At 41.6% G+C, this 22660-nt stretch overlaps 1 protein-coding gene across 2 annotated transcripts in view; it reads left to right on the top strand.

The window, feature by feature from the left end:
* Positions 1 to 21447, top strand: part of LOC120065255 (SAP domain-containing ribonucleoprotein-like) — a 49794-nt gene extending 28347 nt beyond the window's left edge. For both annotated transcript variants that reach the window (XM_039016089.1, XM_039016088.1), the window contains exons 10-11: positions 18666 to 18752; positions 21245 to 21447. In XM_039016089.1, the coding sequence (XP_038872017.1) occupies positions 18666 to 18752; positions 21245 to 21286 (129 nt within the window). In that variant the 3' untranslated portion in view covers positions 21287 to 21447. The remainder of the gene's footprint in view (positions 1 to 18665; positions 18753 to 21244) is intronic.
* Positions 21448 to 22660: the final 1213 nt, after the last annotated feature.

The raw sequence follows: 22660 nt of genomic DNA, 5'->3' as shown, positions 1-22660 counted from the left end.
TGTGTGTGTGGTCACAAGCGTTCTATTATAAAGGCTATTATGGCTAACTGCAATATCAGTGTATTTTTTTCCTCTCGACTTGAGTGTCATTTGCAGTAAAGTCTAGGCAACAAATGACATTGGATTGCTTTCTTTACATTTTTTAGCTGTGAGTTAGGTTCACATTAACCACTTATTTTACAGACACAGACTGATCATGTAGATCATGTTGTAGATCATGTTTGTTGTTTTAATTAGTTAACCTGCATTTCCCCCTGGCAGGGATTTTTTTTGCATGTTTCAGTGTAAAAGAAAAAAGTGTCATATTTTTGGGCCCTCAGCATTTTGCATCACTGAAATATAAATTCTAATTTTTCCAGGCCTAGGAAATTGTCCCCTGATGTTGCTTAAGCATTGTTGTGGACTTAGAACATCAAATTTGGTTGTTTTTATACAGTGGGGAAAACATGTATTTGATACACTGACGATTTTGCAGGTTTTCCTACTTACAAAGCATGTAGAGGTCTGTACTTTTTATCATAGGTACACTTCAACTGTGAGAGACGGAATCTAAAACAAAAATCCAGAAAATCACATTGTATGATTTTTAAGTAATTAATTTGCATTTTATTGCATGACATAAGTATTTGATACATCAGAAAAGCACAACTTAATATTTGGTACAGAAACCTTTGTTTGCAATTACAGAGATCATACGTTTCCTGTAGTTCTTGACCAGGTTTGCACACACTGCAGCAGGGATTTTGGCCCACTCCTCCATACAGACCTTCTCCAGATCCTTCAGGTTTCGGGGCTGTCGCTGGGCAATACGGACTTTCAGCTCCATCCAAAGATTTTCTATTGGGTTCAGGTCTGGAGACTGGCTAAGCCACTCCAGGACCTTGAGATGCCTCTTACGGAGCCACTCCTTAGTTGCCCTGGCTGTGTGTTTCGGGTCGTTGTCATGCTGGAAGACCCTGCCACGGCCCATCTTCAATGCTCTTACTGAGGGAAGAAGGTTGTTGGCCAAGATCTTGCGATACATGGCCCCATCCATCCTCCCCTCAATACGGTGCAGTCGTCCTGTCCCCTTTGCAGAAAAGCATCCCCAAATGCTTCACGGTTGGGATGGTGTTCTTGGGGTTGTACTCATCCTTATTCTTCCTCCAAACACGGCGAGTGGAGTTTAGACCAAAAAGCTCTATTTTTGTCTCATCAGACCACATGACCTTCTCCCATTCCTCCTCGGGATCATCCAGATGGTCATTGGCAAACTTCAGACGGGCCTGGACATGCGTTGGCTTGAGCAGGGGGACCTTGCGTGTGCTGCAGGATTTTAATCCATGACGGCGTAGTGTGTTACTAATGGTTTTCTTTGAGACTGTGGTCCCAGCTCTTTTCAGGTCATTGACCAGGTCCTGCCGTGTAGTTCTGGGCTGATCCCTCACCTTCCTCATGATCATTGATGCCCCACGAGGTGAGATCTTGCATGGAGCCCCAGACCGAGGGTGGTTGACCGTCATCTTGAACTTCTTCCATTTTCTAATAATTGCGCCAACAGTTGTTGCCTTCTCACCAAGCTGCTTGCCTATTGTCCTGTAGCCCATCCCAGCCTTGTGCAGGTCTACAATTTTATCCCTGATGTCCTTATACAGCTCTCTGGTCTTGGCCATTGTGGAGAGGTTGGAGTCTGTTTGATTGATTGTGTGGACAGGTGTCTTTTATACAGGTAACGAGTTCAAACAGGTGCAGTTAATACAGGTAATGAGTGGAAAACAGGAGGGCTTCTTAAAGAAAAACTAACAGGTCTGTGAGAGCCGGAATTCTTACTAGTTGGTAGGTGATCAAATACGTATGTCATGCAATAAAATGCAAATTAATTACTTAAAAATCATACAATGTGATTTTCTGGATTTTTGTTTTAGATTCCGTCTCTCACAGTTGAAGTGTACCTATGATAAAAATTACAGACCTCTACATGCTTTGTAAGTAGGAAAACCTGCAGAACCGGCAGTGTATCAAATACTTGTTATCCCCACTGTATATAAAAGAAAAGGAAAGTTTGATATGATTTTGACAGCGAAAACATAACTGTGGTATTGTTTTGCTATCAAGTATAATTTTTCTAATTTTACCCTCTAGAGCAGTGGTTCCCAAACTTTTTATAGTCCCGTACCCCTTCAAACATTCAACCTCCAGCTGCGCACCCCCTCTAGCACCAGGATCAGCGCACCCTCAAAAAAATGTTTTGCCCACACACACACTATACGATACATTTATTACTCATAAGAATGAGTGAGTTTTTGTCACAACCCGGCTCGTGGGAAGTGACAAAGAGCTCTTATAGGACCAGGGCACAAATAATAATAATAAATAATTTTGCTCTTTATTTAACCATGTTACATATAAAACCTTATTTATTGAAAATTGTAAATAATTCACCACAGGTTAATGAGAAGGGTGTGCTTGAAAGGGTGCACATAACTCTGTAATGTTGGGTTGTATTGGAGAGAGTCTCAGTCTTAAATCATTTTCCACACACAGTCTGTGCCTGTATTTAGTTTTCATGCTAGTGAGGGCCGAGAATATACTCTCTCACATAGGTACGTGGTTGCAAAGGGCATCAGTGTCTTAACAGCGCGATTTGCCTTGGCAGCATACTTTGAGCACAGCCCAATTGAGAGATCTGGCGGTGGCTTCTGATTTAAATTACATTTTCACAGAACCACTTGTTGCAATTTCAATGAGGCTCTCTTGTTCAGATATCGGTAAGTGGACTGGAGGCAGGGCATGAAAGGGATAATGAATCCAGTTGTTTGTGTCATCCGTTTCGGGAAAGTACCTGCGTGATTGCGCACCCAACTCACTCCGGTGTTTCGCTATATCACATTTGACGTTGTCCGTAAGCTTGTTCATTTGCACACAAAGAATCATACAATGATGTAAAGACATGTGTTGTCCTTGTTAATGCAGACAGAGAAGAGCTCCAACTTCTTAATCATAGCCTCAATTTTGTCCTGCACATTGAATATAGTTACGGAGAGTCCCTATAATCCTATATTCAGATTATTCAGGCAAGAAAAAACTTCACCCAGATAGGCCAGTCGTGTGAGAAACTCGTCATAATGCAAGCGGTCAGACAAGTGAAAATTATGGTCAGTAAAGAAAACGTTATGCTTGTCTCTCAATTCAAAAAAACGTGTCAATACTTTGCCCCTTGATAACCAGCGCACTTCTGTATGTTGTAAAAGCGTTACATGGTCGCTGCTCATGTCATTGCATAGTGCAGAAAATACTCGATAGTTCAGGGGCCTTGCTTTAACAAAGTTAACCATTTTCACTGTGGTGTACAAAACGTCTTTCAAGCTGTCAGGCATTCCCTTGGCAGCAAGAGCCTCTCGGTGGATGCTGCAATGTATCCAAGTGGCGTCGGGAGCAACTGCTTGCCCACGCGTTACCACTCCACTATGTCTCCCTGTCATGGCTTTTGTGCCCTCAGTACAGATACCAACACATCTTGACCACCAAAGTGTCCATTTGATGTCACAAAGCTGTCCAGTACTTTAAAAATATCCTCTCCTGTTGTCCTGGTTTGCAGAAGAGGATATCTTCCTTAATTGACCCCCCCATAAACGTAACAGACATAGACCAGGAGCTGTGCCAGGCCCGCCACGTCTGTTGACTCATCCAGCTGTAATGCATAGAATTATTTGGCTTGTACGCGAAGCAGTAATTGTTTCAAAACATCTCCTGCCATGACACTGATGTGTCGTGAAACAGTGTTGTTTGATGAAGTCATTGTCTGTATATTTTATGGGGGCCTTTTCCCCCAGCATTGTCCCAGCCATATCTGCGGCAGCAGGAAGAATTAAGTTCTCCACAATAGTATGGGGCTTGCCTGTCCTAGCCACGCGGTAGCTCACCATATAAGACGCTTCTAGCCCTTTCTTATTAAATGGTATCTGTTGTTTTTATACATGTCTTACTACTTGAAAGTCGTCTTAATTCTCGCAAAAAACCCTCCTGTGGCCTATTTTTCAAATTGGCATGTTTTGTTTCTAAATGTCTGCGCAAGAGTGAAGGTTTCATTGAGTTGTGAGAGAGTACTTGTGCACATATAACATAATGTGGCCGAGGAAAGGCACTACTTCCAATATAAGTGAACCCCAAATCAATGTAGTTCTCATCATATTTGCGCCTCTTCGATGGTCCAACGTCCCTGTCTGTTGTTCAGTGCTTTCCCGGGTAAGGGGGCAGTAGCTCTTCGGTTGCATCATATTCATAACTGTCAGTGTCCATGCTAGCTGGGCTAACAACAAATGTAGAATTACTGATGCTAGCATTGGATGTGCTCGTAGAAGCAGAACAAATTGTGTCGTCGACAGGTGCAGGTGTAGTTTCGCCGGTAGTAGCAGTACTACCAGTAGAGCTGGTATGTGTCTCTATGTACGCGGGCCTTTTTTGAACCATTTATCAATTTTCGAGCAAATGGAATGAGCAGCAGCTACCTATGGCTACATACGGACCGTTAGTGGAATTCCCGTGAGTAACGGTTAATGTGATTGGATGTTAATTATTTGACTAGGCTACCTGTATTTGACATTGTGGTGTTATTTCGCTGAACACTAGATGGTTGAATTTTATTTTTGGCAGTGAAACGAGGCTACTCAGGCGTTTAAAAAAAACTCACCCAAATGTATAGCCCCGTTGGAAAATATAAATGGACTGTTTGAAAATGTGAAGATTTTTTTTTTTTTTAACAATATTTATTTTATTTTAAATGAGAATCACATTTTTATTTGGCGTATGCCAAATTGATTAGTTGGTTATTATGTAGTTGAAAATGTGCAAAGAATGAATATTAGTAAGATTATCTGCCAGATCAAACATAACACGATTGTACCATTTTACAAAATATTTCAGTACTCTATAAAAAATATGAATATAGTGAGATTGCGTATGGGTGACTAACAAGTACACCTTTCATGGCCTTAGTTTTATAGAACTTGGCAGCACATATTGCCTCAGCCTTTAGCCGCCAGACTGTCCCACACTACTTGAAGTTAGCACCATTCCTGGGGCTGATAAGTGTTTGACGTTGCTCTGTAGACCTACCCACATCGGGAGTGTTATAGGTCAGTGGGTCAGAGGCTAGGCCCCCTAACACCTGAGGGACACAGAGCACAGGTTAGGGGGAGTGCCATCAGAAAACTGGTGCCAAACGTTTTCTTCCAGATTTAGAGATCCACTCCCCTGATAAGAGATGGGGCCTTTTTGGTGAGTGGTCAAGCTGGTTTGTGGCAGGTTTAAGTGTGCGCCTATGTTTTAGGCTGGAGGTGTAGCCTAGCTGGGCACGGCATTTGTCTTTGTGGTTTTCCAAGATGGATGTGTGACTGGAGTGGTGTTGGAGGGAGGCGTGTTTGGGTGGGGGGGCTGAGATGAGTTTGACAAATGTCTCGATGCTGCCGTTTTGATTGAGGTAATTTTGGCCTGACATGACCCACGCTTTCCCGCGAATCAAAATGTGCCGCCCATTATGGCACTGACACCCACGTGAGGGGCCGAGGCTGCTTGGGGTCAAGTGTTCTCTCATTAGAACAATATTGATTTAGTGAGGCCACAACGCAACAGACCTCTTCCGATGGGGTATTGGGAGCGTTGGGGTAGCGATGGGAGGGACATGAGGCACTGGACAGAGAATGGGGCCTACTGCTCTTCATCAGTAGGGTAATCAGCTGACAGCTTGCAAATCACATCCCTACCTTTTTCATTTATTTGAAATATGTATACGTTTAATATATAAGGTAGCTAGTTTCACAACTGTTTTCCATAATGTGTTATGTTTTGTAGTATTGTTTTTTATGTGTGCTGGTCTGTTTTTCAGTTGATGCCTCCCTCCCTGTCAGAATATCATTGAGCTTTCACCTTTGGTCTTTGGGGTAGGATTTGTTCTCTGTTCTGTCAAGATTAGCTTTGACAATCTGCAGTTGTGCTTTCAGGTCAAGTGAAAACTGTTCTTTGCGGCGGAGCTTGTAGAGAGGCCTTGCAGGTTTTAGGAATGGGGGTGGAAAGGGCTGAGCACATATTCACGTTTGTATATCTTTGTTTTTTATAGCTCCTCCCCTGAATGATTTGTGGGTAATGGTGTATCATTCCTATTTTCTCTGCGAAGTCCATCTTATATAGGAACATGCTTTTTTTGGATAAACTTTCAGCTGTTAGTGCTTCTCACAATTGTAGGTTAATTAGACTGAACTAAATTGAATAGTTTAAGTTTTATTAGATATTAGATTTACAGATACTGTATATTATACAGCCTAATCTACAGTGAGCTCCAAAAGTATTGGGACAGTGAACATTTTTTGCTACTTATTTTTGGCCCTTTTATTATAAATTAGTTATAAATGACGGAGGTTAAAGTGCAGACTGTCAGATTTAATTTGATGGTAATTAGAGGACTCTTTATAAATAGTCCCCCCATTTTAGGGGACCAAATTATTGGGACAAATTCACGTGTGTATTGAAGTAGTAAAAAGTTGTAAATAAGAATGGAATGTTTCTAAACACCTACCTTTGCCATTTGAGTGACAGCTAGCAAGATGCACGCACACAGCAGAGCAAGGGCAATGATGTGGTGCATGTATCTGCACGTACATTGCCTTCAGAAGGTATTCATACCCCTTGGCTTATTCCACATTTTGTTGTTACAGCCTGAATTCAAAATGGATAAAATACACTGCTCAAAAAAATAAAGGGAACACTTAAACAACACAATGTAACTCCAAGTCAATCACACTTCTGTGAAATCAAACTGTCCACTTAGGAAGCAACACTGATTGACAATAAATTTCACATGCTGTTGTGCAAATGGAATAGACAAAAGGTGGAAATTATAGGCAATTAGCAAGACACCCCCAATAAAGGAGTGGTTCTGCAGGTGGTGACCACAGACCACTTCTCAGTTCCTATGCTTTCTGGCTGATGTTTTGGTCACTTTTGAATGCTGGCGGTGCTTTCACTCTAGTGGTAGCATGAGACGGAGTCTACAACCCACACAAGTGGCTCAGGTAGTGCAGCTCATCCAGGATGGCACATCAATGCGAGCTGTGGCAAGAAGGTTTGCTGTGTCTGTCAGCGTAGTGTCCAGAGCATGGAGGCGCTACCAGGAGACAGGCCAGTACATCAGGAGACGTGGAGGAGGCCGTAGGAAGGCAACAACCCAGCAGCAGGACCGCTACCTCCGCCTTTGTGCAAGGAGGAGCAGGTGGAGCACTGCCAGAGCCCTGCAAAATGACCTCCAGCAGGCCACAAATGTGCATGTGTCTGCTCAAACGGTCAGAAACAGACTCCATGAGGGTGGTATGAGGGCCCGACGTCCACAGGTGGGGGTTGTGCTTACAGCCCAACACCGTGCAGGACGTTTGGCATTTGCCAGAGAACACCAAGATTGGCAAATTCGCCACTGGCGCCCTGTGCTCTTCACAGATGAAAGCAGGTTCACACTGAGCACATGTGACAGACGTGACAGAGTCTGGAGACGCCGTGGAGAACGTTCTGCTGCCTGCAACATCCTCCAGCATGACCGGTTTGGCGGTGGGTCAGTCATGGTGTGGGGTGGCTTTTCTTTGGGGGGCCGCACAGCCCTCCATGTGCTCGCCAGAGGTAGCCTGACTGCCATTAGGTACCGAGATGAGATCCTCAGACCCCTTGTGAGACCATATGCTGGTGCGGTTGGCCCTGGGTTCCTCCTAATGCAAGACAATGCTAGACCTCATGTGGCTGGAGTGTGTCAGCAGTTCCTGCAAGAGGAAGGCATTGATGCTATGGACTGGCCTGCCCGTTCCCCAGACCTGAATCCAATTGAGCACATCTGGGACATCATGTCTCGCTCCATCCACCAACGCCACGTTGCACCACAGACTGTCCAGGAGTTGGCGGATGCTTTAGTCCAGGTCTGGGAGGAGATCCCTCAGGAGACCATCCGCCACCTCATCAGGAGCATGCCCAGGCGTTGTAGGGAGGTCATACAGGCACGCGGAGGCCACACACACTACTGAGCCTCATTTTGACTTGTTTTAAGGACATTACATCAAAGTTGGATCAGCCTGTAGTGTGGTTTTCCACTTTAATTTTGAGTGTGACTAAATAAGTAGTGAAACACGTATTATTGAGTAGAACTTGTAAGGTAATGATAAAAAGTAAGTTAGGTTTTTTCATGCGGATGTGGCGGTATACTGCCTTCTGGTGGGAACTATTACAAATTGATGCTCCTTGGAAGTAAATATTAGTGCTTTAAAAAGTACTTAAGTCCTTGAGTTTTACTTGCCACGGTCTGTACGAACCCCGAATACCCCATAATGACGATGTGAAAACAGGTTGCACATTTCTTTTAATGAAATACATAAGTCTAATTTACATAAGTATTCACACCCCTTTGCTATGACACTCCAAATTGAGCTAAAGTGCATCCAATTTCCTTTGATCGTCCTTGAAATGTCACTACAACTTGATTGGAGTCCACTGGTGGCCAATTCAATTGTTTGGACATGATTTAGAAAATAAACACGCCTGTCTATATAAGGCCCCACAGTTGAGTGCATGTCAGAGCAAAAACCAAGGTATGAGGTTGAAGGAATTGTCCAATGAGCTTTGAGATGGGATTATGTCGAGGCACAGATCTGGGGAAGGGTAGCAAAACATTTCTGCAGCATTGAAGGTCCTCGAGAACACCGTGGCCTTCATCATTCTTAAATGGAAGAAGTTTTGAATCACCAAGATTGTTGCTAGAGCTGGCCTCCCAGCAAAACTGAGCAATCGGGGGAGAAGGGCCTTGGTCAGGGAGGTGACCAAGAACCTGATGGTCACGCTGCAGAGTTCCTCTGTGGAGATGGGAGAACTTTCCACGAGGACAACCATCTCCGCAGCACTCTACCAATCAGGCCTTTATGGTAGAGTGGCCAGATGGAAGCCACTCTTCAGTAGAAGGCAGACAGCCCGCTTGGAGTTTGCCAAAAGGCCCCTAAAGGACTCTCAGACCATAAGAATCAATATTCTCTGGTCTGATGAAACCAAGATTGAACTCTTTGACCTGAATGCCAAGCTTCACGTCTGGAACCATCATGGAGGAACCATCATGCTGTGGGGGTGTTTTTCAGTGGCAGGGACATTGGAGACTAGTCAGGATCAAGAAAAAGATGAACGGAACAAAGTACAGAGAGATCCTTGATGAAAACCTGCTCCAGAGTGCTCAGGACCTCAGGTTCACCTTCCAACAGGACAACGACCCTAAGCGCACAGCCTAGACAACGTAGGAGTGTTTTCGGGACAAGTCTCAATGATCTTGAGTGGCACAGCCATAGCCCGGACTTGAACCCGATCTAACATCTCTGGAGAGACCTGAAAATAGCTGTGCAGCGACGCTCCCCATCCAACCTGACAGAACTTGAGAGGATCTGCAGAAAAGAATGGGAGAAACTCCCCATATACAGGTGTGCCGAAGTTGTAGATATACCCAAAAAGACTCAAGGCTGTAATCACTGCAAAAGGTGCTTCAACAAAGTAATGAGTAAAGGGTTTGAAAACTTATGTATGTAAATTCAGTTTCTTTTTATAAGTTTGCAAAAAATTCTAAACCTGTTTTTGCTTTGTCATTATGGGTATTGTGTGTAGATTGAGGGGGAAAAAACTATTTAATACATTTTCTAACAAGGCTGTAATGTAACGCAATGTGGAAAGATTCAAGGGGTCTGAATACTTTCCGAATGCACTGTAGCTAGCAGTATGTTTGGAACATCAAATCACTTTATCGAATCAATACATATGCAGTGAACAAATATCAATGCAACATGCAACAATTTCAAAGATTTTACTGAGTTAGTTCACATAAGGAAATCAGTCAATTGAAATAAATTCATTTGGGTCTAATCTATTTCACATGACTGGGAATACAGATATGCATGTGTTGGTCATAGATACGTTAAGGTAAGGGCGTGGATCAGAAAACCAGTCTGTATCTGGTGACCACCATTTGCATTATGCAGCGGGATCCTTTACAGAGTTGATTAGGCTGTTGATTGTGGCCTGTGGAATGTTGTACTACTCCTCTTGCTGGATATAGGCGGGAACTGGAACATGCTGTCGTACACATCAACCCAGAGCATCCCAAAAATACTCAATAGGTGACATGTCTCGTGGGTATGCAGGCCGGGGGCCGTGCGTTATCATGCTGAAACATGAGGTGATGGCGGCGGATGAATGGCACGACAATGGGCCTCAATCTCATCACGTTATCTCTGTGCATTCAAATTGCCATCGATAAAATGCAATTGTGTTCGCTGTCCATAGCTTATGCCTGCCCATACCATAACCCCATGGGGCACTCTGCTCACAACGTTGACATCAGCAAGCCGCTCGCCCACACAACGCCATACCGCTGTCTGCCATCTGCCCAGTACAGTTGAAACCGGGATCATCCTTGAAGAGCACACTACTCCAGCGTGCCTGTGGCCATCGAAGGTGAGCATTTGGTTGTGCAAACCCAGTTTCATCAACTGTCCGGGTGGCTGGTCTCAGACGATCCCACAGGTGAAGAAGCCGGATGTGGAGGTCCTGGGCTGGCGTGGTTACACGTGGTCTACGGTTGTGAGGCCGGTTGGATATATTGCCACATTCTCTAAAACGATGCTTATGGTAGAGAAATTTACATTCAATTCTCTAGCAATAGCTCTGGTGGACATTCCTGCAGTCAGCATGCCAATTGCACGCTTTATCAACTTGAGACATCTGTGGCTTTGTTGTGTGACAAAACTGCACATTTTAGAGTAGCCAGTTATTGTCCCTAGCACAAGGTGCACCTGTATGATCATGCTGTTTCATCAGCTTCTTGATATGCCACACCTGTCAGGTTGATGGATTATCTTGGCAAAGGAGAAATGCTCACTAACAAGGATGTAAACAAATCATGTAATTTGCAGTATAAATGTTTATGATTGCTTTGTTTCAGCCACAGTTACAAGGATGACATGCCTGGGTTGTCCTGAACAGAATTAAGAAACATATTGTGAAGAAAACGAGCCGCGGAATACGCACTTGAATGCACTCATGACACATTCTATGTGCACCAAAATTACAATGTTTGTCTGAAGTGCCTTTTGAAAGCCTAAGATCGTATTTTATAGAATAAGCTTTAAAATGATGCCCACCTGATCCAGATTGTGATGTATGTAATGTTTCTGGATTGCGTAAACACCAACAGTAATTGTGTGATGGTGGGGATGCAGGGCTGTGTTCCAAACAAACTGCAAGTGTGCTTGCCTCAGTTCCTCAATGGAAAAGCTAGGAGAGCTTAAAAAAACAACATTTCCATTTCCCAATGATGGAAATCACTGTGCTCTTGGAAACTTTGAACACTAGAAATTGTTTTATACCTTTCCCCAGATATATGCCTCATCACATTTCTATCCTGGAGGTCTATGGACAATTCCTTGGTATAATTTCTGCTCTGACGTGCATTGTCAGCTGTGGAACCTTTTATATAGACAAGTGTTTCTTTTAAAATCATGTCCAAAACAATTGAATTGGCCAAAGGTGGACTCCAATCAATTTGTAGTGGCATCTCAAGGATGATCAAAGGAAATTGGATGCACCTGAGCTCAATTTGGAGTGTCATAGCAAAGGGGTGTGAATACTTGTGATTTGTGCATTTCTAAACATGTTTTGACTTTGTCGTTATGGGGTATAGTGTGTAGATGGGTGAGAAAGAAAAAAAATGTTTGAATTCAGGCGGTAACACAAAATGTGGAATAAATCAAGGGGTATGAATTATTTCTGAAGGCACTGTAGACAAGGCAATTGTCTACTCATCTGAAGGACCATCATTTACATGGGATTTTTAAGGAGAAGGGGGCTTGGCCAGATTCTCAGCTCTATGTGCATTTGAATCTGGAATGATAATACCCTTTTCGCCCACAAAGTGTATGGAACCACACACACTCAAATGTACGCACACACTTTTGTATAGAGGGCCATCTGTCCTCTCTGGCCATACAGATCTGGGAAAACAATGAAGGCTCCTTGACATCATCTCCCTCAGAATTTCAGATGTCATCCCTGTCTTTCCCAAAGGGAACTACAGAGATGATCGTCAACTCTGTCAGCTTCTATTAATCAGAAATAGTGACGTCTGAAAACTTTTGTATTTTAGTGTTTCTGTGGGCATGGTTGTTATTGGTGGATAAAGTGACTTTATACTAAAAGAGTTGAAGTATTATACCCATCATCTTGCCTCTGACCGATTCCTTTCCCCCCCACTTCTTTGCATTTAGCTAAACTGTTGTATCCTCTGAGTTTTTACTCATTAGTCTGAATAATAACTGTCACTAATTCAAGCTGTTCTAGAATGGCTTTGTGAATAGAAAGAGAGAGGGAGGATAGAGAGGCCTGGGGGGGCACAAAAAAATAACACCGCAGCCTGAGAAATGAACTTGATGATCTCAAGGGGGTGAAGGGGGGGATCGCCATTCCCTGCTCCTGACAATCAAAATTAGATTGGCCAGCACTATGTCAACACTGGCCTCTGCTTAAGGCATGACAGGGGCAGGGGGGCAACCCCCCCCCCCCCCCCCCCCCCCACACACACACACACAGTTTTTGAGAGTTTGCCATGTGAACTATGGAGACCCCACAGAGCCTTTCACTGACTGTGCAGGCCTTTAAGAAATGCACAACCCTTTTCATAAACCAACCCCTTCCCTCTACTCAATATTTTGACAAACATATCCTCTCAGTCCATGATTGTGTTCTTTAGTAGTATTTTGTGAAAATGTTGTGTCAACTAACTGGAAAGGAAAAGTCAATGTGCAAGCAAAGATTAGTTTTTTAAATTCTCCAATCTATGGTAAAGACTAACTAATTTCTATGAATAATTGTGTGTGGCTGTACATCCACAATCCTGATATGAGAATTGCATGTGTAATCCCACTCTTTTGGACATAACTTGAATGGTAAATCAAGTGGCAACTTAAATTGGCAGTATATTAGGCTCCGTAGAGAAATATTTTGCATCTGGGTGCCATACTCTTTAGTCTTGGTTTCGGCACCAAAATGTAGCTTTTATATATTTCTGCTTCTAATCTTTGCCTTGTAATCTTCACTTGAAACCACAGTGCACAGAATTGTAATTGCAATGACATGCAGTTGAATTAAGCAAAGCAGTATATCGGCCACAAATGTAATCTTCAGAAAATAATGGAACTTTGACCAACTTAATTTTCTTATTTCAACAATTCTGGTGGTAGAGCAACCTCCTTCGTATCCGTCTTCAAAAGCAATTATTCACCTTGGTTAATCTTTTAAGCTACGCAGAAAATTCTCCAGTGTTAAATCAACACAGACAGTGTTAAATTTAAGGCTGTGGCTGGGGATCCAACTTTTTCCAGATTTTTTTTATATGCGGATCACATTCTGCGCATGTTTCTTTACCTCTACTTTACGCACACATTTTTGTGGTCTCCTTTCACATTTCTCACTGTCGATTTGTGAATGATAATTCAAGTTTTACTGGTGAAACGTCCATGCAGCGTCAGCATATCAACCATTTGATCTCAATCAGTTTCATGGGGATATGCATTTAGATCTTGAGTTATACAGTGTTCCGAACTAGTCTACAGTGTTTTGAATGATGTACAGTGAGTGAATTTCAGAGCAGATGACGTTAACATGGTGTAGCATAGCCCTTCTCAAATCCTGGTCCGGGGACCTGCGCCAGTCCGTGGAGGAATGCTTGTCAGTCCCCGGAATATTTGTCTTGACTAAATTCTTGCCATAGGCCTACTTAACTATGCATGCTGCAGTAAACAAATTGTGTTGCCATGACAAAGTATAGCACACCAAACACACACACACACACAAGCTAGCCCTGCTGTGCAGCCTGCATGCTCTTGCTCTCCCTTTTAGTTAACCATGCCCTGCTCTAAACAAAAGCAACAAGATTAGTATTTTAATGTGAAAGAAGGTTAATTTTTTAGGTCCACTGAGGCAAAAAAGTATCATCCATTCACTTGATAGTACGCCCCATGCTACAATAAGTTTGGATTCTCTACTGTAAGTCGCTCTGGATAAGAGCGTCTGCTAAATGACTAAAATGTAAAATGTAAATTTGTTTCAAATAAAAGCTGCCTGCCAAAACCAGTCTGTGTGATGTCAGACTTGCCTCTGCAACATGCTATGAAGCCAACAAATGTGCAGACATTTAGAAACAAAGCATCCACATCTCAAGGTTAAACGAACGAGGTGAGCTGACCAACCAATCAAAAATGCTGTACAATATTTTCACAGACAACGAGAGTTTACTGAAGGCTTCATACTTACTCTCTCATAACATTTCCAAGTGCCAGGCTTCTTTCACTCTAGTTGAAAAGTTGGTCATGCCGTCAGTCGTTAATGCTTGCCGAGAGATTTTGGGCCCAATTGCTGCTACAAAGATCAGTGAAATACCACTTTTCAATGACAATGTCACGTGTAGAATCCAGGATATGGCAGATGATATTGAAGCACAGGTTTTAGACCAAGCACACGCATCAAATTGCTTTGCAATCCAATTAGATGAGACAGACATTTCAAATGCAGCCCAACTTCTTCTATATAAACTCAGCAAAAAAATAAATGTCCTTTCACGGTCAACTGCGTTTATTTTCAGCAAACTTAACATGTGTAAATATTTGTTTGAACATAACAAGATTCAACATCTGAGAGACAAACTGAACAAGTTCCACAGACATGTGACTAACAGAAATGGAATAATGTGTCCCTGAACAAAGGGGGGGTCACAATCAAAAGTAACAGTCAGTATCTGGTGTGGCAACCAGCTGCATTAAGTACTGCAGTCCATCTCCTCCTCATGGATTGCACCTCATGCCACCTTGCAGCATGCCTAAGGCACGTTCACGCAGATGAGAAGGGACCCTGGGTATCTTTCTTTTGGTGTTTTTCAGAGTCAGTAGAATGGCCTCTTTAGTGTCCTAAGTTTTCATAACTGTGATCTTAATTGCCTACCGTCTGTAAGATGTTAGTGTCTTAACAACCGTTCCACAGGTGCATGTTCATTTAATTGTTTATGGTTCATTGAACAAGCATGGGAAACAGTGTTTAAACCCTTTACAATGAAGATCTGTGAAGTTATTTGGATTTTTACGAAATGAAAGACAGGGTCCTGAAAAAGGGACGTTTCTTTTTTTGCTGAGTTTAGTTGCCACTTTCCAAAAAAAGCTGGGCGTCAGGAGAGACCAAGTGTGGATAGAGGCATTTTCGATATGTTCCCCCCTATTCTCAACTCTGGCTGACGAGGGGGATGTGGACATTGATCACATGCTTTAAATTGATGGGGTCACATCTGCGCCAAACTCTGATCAAATTCGAGGATTACTTCCCCTCACAATCTTATCCCCGCTCGGGAAAGCGATGGATGAGTAATCCGTTCACCAACACTGAAGAGACTCAGCTTGTCACCGGTACTTTAGGATAAACTATTGGAGCTGTCCTGTGACCAAGGCATACACGCTCATTTTAATGAGACGCCTTTCCACATTCTGGCTGTTCAGCAACTCAGCAAGATGGGAGTGAAGACGTTAATCCCTTTTCATTCCAAATACTTGTGAGACCAGCTTTTCCTCTCTTGCTGCAACAAAATTAAAATATCGCAGCAGACTGGCTGTTAAACACTTTGAGAGTATCCCTCTCCTCCTTCCCTCTGAGGTTTGACAAGTGTCCAAGAGACAGGCACACCCATCTCAAATTGATTAGGTGAGTCAAACATGTTTAACTATTATATTTTTTAAATAGTGTATATATTGAAAGAATGCAAGATTATTTGTTTACAAAAATTGAATTGTGGTTACATTGTGTATAATTACTAAACATTTATTTATTTATTGTTTTGTCATTTAGAATGTCAGCCTCTGAAGACAGCCCATACAGAAGGACAGATACAGACAGCCCCTGAAGAAAGCACAGAGAGAGACACTTCCCATGAGTACAAGACAGACCGACAAACCATGAAGGCAGCCAAGTATATACAATGTTCATTAATTTAGTGTAAAGTAAAAATAAATGCAATAAAATTGGTGTTCATAAACATGCGATTGTCAATAATTTTTTACCAAAGAGGTAAAAAAGGCCATGCCTTGCTGGTCCTTTGCACAAAAAAAGTTTGAGAAAGGCTGGCATAGCCTACCTGTGTACTTAGCTGAGTGGTGCATGTTGTTGAGTTTTGGCCCTGTGAGAGAGACATGCAGTGGTGTTTTTGTCTTACAGTAACCTAATACTATGCCATTATATTCGATTCTGTTATGTAGAATACTATCATTATGTGATCTTATAGACATTGATTCAGTTTTGATCCAACTTTATTAAATGAGCAGCATTCGCTAGAGCAGAGTGTGTGTAAAGTAGAGAATAAACACATATGCAGAAGAAAAAAAGGTTTTAGAAAAGTCGGATCTACCGCCATTGCGTAAATTTAACACTGGTCAAGTGTCTATACTTTTCACTTTTAAGATAACACATTACTTAGTGTAAAGCCTTATTTGCATATTTCTTATATATGTTAATACATTTTTGTATTATTTAACGCAATACAACAAGTATTTAGGAAGGCCTTAAATTCATGGTTTTCAGGCCTGCAAGTCACATTATCATGGCTTGCAAGTGATATGTAATTCCTATTGGAATCCAGCCAGGGTGGGGATATCCAACATTTTAAATTTATATTCACCTGCAACCTGCATTCAGAATAACTGCCAGGTTGGGAAGACTAAGATATGAGACTACCTAAACCATCTTAACTGGAACAACCATTTCAGTAACCGGTGCAATAAGTACAAGTAAGAGATTGAACTACAGTGCATTCGAAAAGTATTCAGACCCCTTGACTTTTTCCTAATTTTGTTACGTTACAGGCTTATTCTAAAATGGGTTAAATATGATTTTTTTCATCAATCTATACACAATACCCTATAAAAGCAAAGCAAAAACCGGTGTTTATAAATGTCTAAAAAAAAATAAACATCACATTTACATAAGTATTCAGACCCTTTACTCAGTACTTTGTTGAAGCACCTTTGGCAGCAATTACAGCCTTGAGTCTTCTTGGGTATGCCTTTTGGCAAACTCCAAGCGGGCTGTCATGTGCATTTTGCTGAGCATTGGCTTCCGTCTGGCCACTCTACCATAAAGGCTTGATTGGTGGAGTGCAGCAGAGATGGTTATCTTTCTGGAAGGTTCTCCCATCTCCACAGAGGCACTCTAGAGCTCTGTCAGAGTGACAATTGGGTTCTTGGTCACCTCCCTGAGCAAGGCCCTTCTCCCCCGATTGCTCAGTTTGGCCAGGGGCCAGCTCTAGGAAGAGTCATGGTGGTTCCAAACTTCTTCCATTTAAGAATGGAAGTGTTCTTGGGGACCTTCAATGCTGCAGAAATGTTTTGGTACCCTTCCCCAGATCTGTGCCTCGACACAATCCTGTCTCGGAGCTCTACGGAAAATTCCTTCGACCTCATGTCTTGGTTTTTGCTCTGACATACACTGTCAACTGTGGGACCTGGTGTATGTCTTTCCAAATCATGTCCAATCAATTAAATTTACCACAGGTGGACTCCAATCAAGTTGTAGAAACATCTCAAGGATGATCAATCGAAACAAAATGCACCTGAGCTCAATTTCGAGTCTCAAAGCAAAGGGTCTGAATACTTAGGTAAATACATTTTTTATATACACATTTGCAAACATTTCTAAAAACCTGTTTTCGCTTTGTCATTATGGAGTATTGTGTGTAGATTGATGGGGGAAAAAATATTTAATCAATTTTAGATTAAGGCTATAATGTAACAAAATGTGGAAACAGTCAAGGGGTCTGAATACTTTCCGAATGCACTGTAGTTTAGAAAATGTATGTTTATATTTGAGTAACATATGATTAATTAATCAAACAGTGTACATGCAAAAACAGATATTGAAACAAACAATTCAAAAAATCTACCTGCAATGGAGCATGAGGAAATATGATTGTGTAGTTTTGGTTTAATACTGGTTATTTTACACTGAGTGTTAATTTAACAACTGAATCAACACTAGAAATGTTACACTGAAAATCAACACAAGGTAACACTGGCCAATTTGCTGTATAGTATTGTTGCAGAACAAAGATCATGAACTTCCTTAATTCCGTATATGCAAATTCTTAAATCCATGATAGTGAGTGTGCAAGTGCACACTTTTGGAGAAGGGTGGAGAATATCTGGATGCAGCCTAAAGCTGGACCATCACTGTTGCAGCTGTATGGGGCATCCCACGCAGCCCCTCCTGCTCCTCACTTTGGTTTCCGGGATGGAGATTGGGATGGAGCCGACCTCGGGGTTGTGTTTTTGGAGGTTTGACCAGTGACCTGGAATCTGTCAGTTTGTTCTAGTTGGCAATCTCTTGCCAGAACGCAGTGTGTGAGGAAAGCTTGCTGTGTCCTCGCATAACCTTTTAAAATTATTCACCAGGCCACCAGATTTTCAGCCTTTTAATCTTAGAAATTCACACAGAGAATTTGGGGGTATTTTTCTCCACCCTTATTCAATGTAATGTCATTTGTTGCTTTTTCGAAACGCCATTTGGAAGTCTCCTCATCCTTGTCTGATGTTGTGTTGCAGGTTGAAGTTGACGAGAAACTGAAAAAGAGGAAGGAGAGGTTTGGGATTCTCACCGCTGCTGCTGCAGTTGGGGCTGAAGATAGTGAGGTACAAAAGGTTTTGTTTTCATGTTCCTGGGCTATGACCTGTTGTTGCCAAAAGAGCTGGTCGGACTGACTTTCAAGTGATCAAACACTGCTGTGAGAAACATTCAAAATAAGTGAACGGAATGTTCACATTGTTGTGGATTGGGGAGGGAGGGGGGTGTTAGAATGTTTTGTAAGTCGCTATTAGAATGTTCTAGAACAGAAAGAACGAAGAATTGCCTAGTTCTGAAGGAACTGTAATTGGGCAATACCTCAATATTTAGCCAGTGTTTCAAAGGCAAACATTTAATTGATATTGTAAACCTATTTTGAGTCAATAGATGTGAAAATCTGTTGGGTAAATGTATTGCGAGTCATCATTTACAAGCGTATATTATGGCTTTCTTTCCACAGAACCAAAATCCATATTTTGGAAAATGTCCATAGTTCATAGGGGTATACAAGCCTAGAGTCTACCTTTACAGTTCAAAGTTTTTACCTTGATAGTTAAAAAAATTAAAATAATGGAATGATTGTGATGTTTCCATTAATATACACAAATGAATTCCAGAGAATATCTGAGCTTGTCGATGACCTATATAGTCATCCAGCAATGACAAGCAGTTACAGTATTTTTGCTTAGTTCTGCTGTTATGTTGTCTAGCATGCAATATGGTTATGAATTATTATGCATAACTAAGTCATCAAATGACTAGATCTCATATACACTACTATTCAAAAGTTTGGGGTCACTTAGAAATTGTTTTTTTAAAAGAAAAGCACATTTTTTTGTCCATTTTAAAATAACATCAAATTAATCAGAAATACAGTGTAGACGTTGTTAATGTTGTAAATTACTATTGTAGCTGGAAACGGCTGATTTTTAATGGATTACCTACATAGGCGTACAGAGGCCCATTTATCAGCAACCATTACTCCTGTGTTCCAATGACACGTTGTGTTAGCTAATCCAAGTTTATAATTTTAAAAGGCTAATTGATCATAAGAAAACCCTTTTGCAATTATGTTAGCACAGCTGAAAACTTGTTCTGATTAAAGAAGCAATAAAACGGTCCTTCTTTAGACTAGTTGAGTATCTGGAGCATCAGCATTTGTGGGTTCGATTACAGGCTCAGAATGGCTAGAAACGCGTCAGTCTATTCTTGTTCTGAGAAATGAAGGCTATTCCATGCGAGAAATTGCCAAGAAACTGAAGATCTCGTACAACACTGTGTACTACGCCCTTCACAGAACAACGCAAACTGTCTCTAACCAGAATAGAAAGAGTGGGAGGCCCCAGTGCACAACTGAGCAAGAGGACAAGTACATTAGAGTGTCTAGTTTGAGAAACAGACGCCTCACAAGTCCTCAACTGGCAGCTTCAACCTCTGCAGCAATGCTGGCAGCACTCATACGTCTATTTCCCAAAGACAACCTCTGGATATGACGCTGAGCACGTGCACTCAACTTCTTTGGTCGACCATGGTGAGGCCTGTTCTGAGTGGAACCTGTCCAGTTAAACCGCTGTATGGTCTTGGCCACCGTGCTGCAGCTCGGTTTCAGGGTCTTGGCAATCTTCTTATAGCCCAGGCCATCTTTATGTAGAGCAACAATTCTTTTTTTCAGATCCTCAGGGAGTTCTTTGCCATGAGGTGCCATGTTGAACTTCCAGTGACCAGTCAGTATGAGGGAGTGTGAGAGCGATGACACCAAATTTAACACACCTGCTCCCCATTCACACCTGAGACCTTGTAACACTAACGAGTCACATGACACCGGGGAGAGAAAATGGCTAATTGGGCCCAATTTGGACATTTTCACTTAGGGGTGTACTCACTTTTGTTGCCAGCGGTTTAGACATTAATGGCTGTGTGTTGAGTTATTTTGAGGGGACAGCAAATTTACACTGTTATACAAGCTGTACACTCACTACTTTACATTGTAGCAAAGTGTCATTTCTTCAATGTTGTCACATGAAAAGATATACTCAAATATTTACAAAAATGTGAGGGGTGTACTCACTTTTGTGATATACTGTATGTAGATATTCCATTAAAAATCAGCCGTTTCCAGCAACAATAGTCATTTACAACATTAACATTGTCTACACTGTATTTCTGATCAATTTTATGTTATTTTAATGGACAAAAGATATGCTTTTCTTTCAAAAACAAGGACATTTGTTTTGACCCCATACTTTTGAACGGTAGTATATGGATGATGCTTGTAGTTTTAATGTTGCAGGTATCAGGCCTGGTAGTCTTCATACCGACTTGATACTCTGATGTAATGTTTGTTTCCTCACCACCACTCATCATTCAAGTAATAATTCACCAATTTTAAGAAAGATCTATTTATTGTTACACATGCATATACCACAAATAGAAATCCTGATTCTGTGGTGTCACAATTTACAATGAATTCTGTATATGCTCTTCTGTATACATTTGGCACACATGACAACATTTATGTAGAATGTTCCTTACATGTTCAGTTTCCCCCCCCCCATTTCAGGCAAAGAAGAGGAAACGCGCAGAACGATTTGGAAATAATTGATTCAATTTGACGATTTTTTTTACTTTTTTAAAAATTTCATTGTATTTTTTAAACTTGTAACTCTTGTTTTACAGTGGTAAAATACCAACCTATGCTGTTTAGTAAGAACAAATATTTACAGTATGTAAAAGTTTGGAAATTAAAGATCTTTTCCAATTTCCCCACAAGTGTCCCTTGAGTAAACTTGTTCCTATAGCTGTTGCGGAATAAGTTAATGTAGAGTCTGGATAGACTTTCCTATCAGGGCTTAATCCTTAAGAGTCGTTTGACGCATAATAAACAAATCCCTATCAAAATCCATCTGTTTTAAACTGGAGATATCCGAATATTTGTTTGGGCTGCGTCTCAATCCACCACATCTGCCTTCAGCGTCTGCGGTGGAAAGTGGAAGATCTACAGCACTGTTTGTCAGACCAAGGAGACATCCCAAAAATCGGTCTTCTCGCGAAAACGTCTTAGGAACTCCACCAGGGGAGGGATGGTCCTGTTATAGCACAATGTATGCTCTCTGCTCTGGGGGAGAAGCGGCTGACGTGCCCTGGTAGGGATTTGGGTGTGATATAGTTGGTTTGATTTGGTTTGATTTGGGTTGGATAATGGCTAAGCAACCTTAGCTAAACCTGGCAATAGTCCCCTGCGAACCAGGTGGTAGGGTACCACTGCTCCTGGTTTGTGACATTTCTCACTCAATGGACATGCTGTAACAAGTTTGGAGGCACTAAGGTAGTGTTCAGTTGAGAATTTTATATCAAATATCTTCTTCAATAGTTTGCCCGTTTAGATTCCGGGTTGCACACTTAATTAAGCTAACTTCATAACAAGAAATGCATAAATCATCTTAAATTAACTTAATTGTGCTACACAAATTTCAGACACTTTGGGATGATTTAGACATAGCATTTCAAACATGCTATATTGACTTGGCATTGTTTTTTGGACAGAAATGCTAGTTGGCATTTGGTGGCAGGAGCCAGGTAAACAAAACCAAAGCATGGATTGGTCACTGCTTGTCCAAAGACTACTTACAGTATAAACAGTTCATAATTAGACTGTTTATAAATATGTCATACGTTTTTGGGACTTATTGGACTTCCGACAAAATGTTCTTACTACATTTCACTGTATAATTTAAAGTTGAACTCCTACTTAATTTTTTTATTTCATCTTTATTTAACCAGGTAGGACAGTTAAGAACAAGTTCTCATTTACAACTGCGACCTGGCCAAGATACAGCAAAGCAGTGCGACAAAAACAACAACAGAGTTACACAAACAAACGTACAGTCAATAACACAATAGAAAAGAAAAATAGAAAAATCTACGTACAGTGTGTGTAAATGCAGACGAGTAGGGAGGTAGGTAATACATAGGCCAT

Source organism: Salvelinus namaycush, chromosome 20, assembly GCF_016432855.1.
Source record: "Salvelinus namaycush isolate Seneca chromosome 20, SaNama_1.0, whole genome shotgun sequence".
Classification (NCBI taxonomy): Eukaryota; Metazoa; Chordata; class Actinopteri; order Salmoniformes; family Salmonidae; genus Salvelinus; species Salvelinus namaycush.
This window is presented reverse-complemented; position numbering and strand designations above follow the sequence as displayed.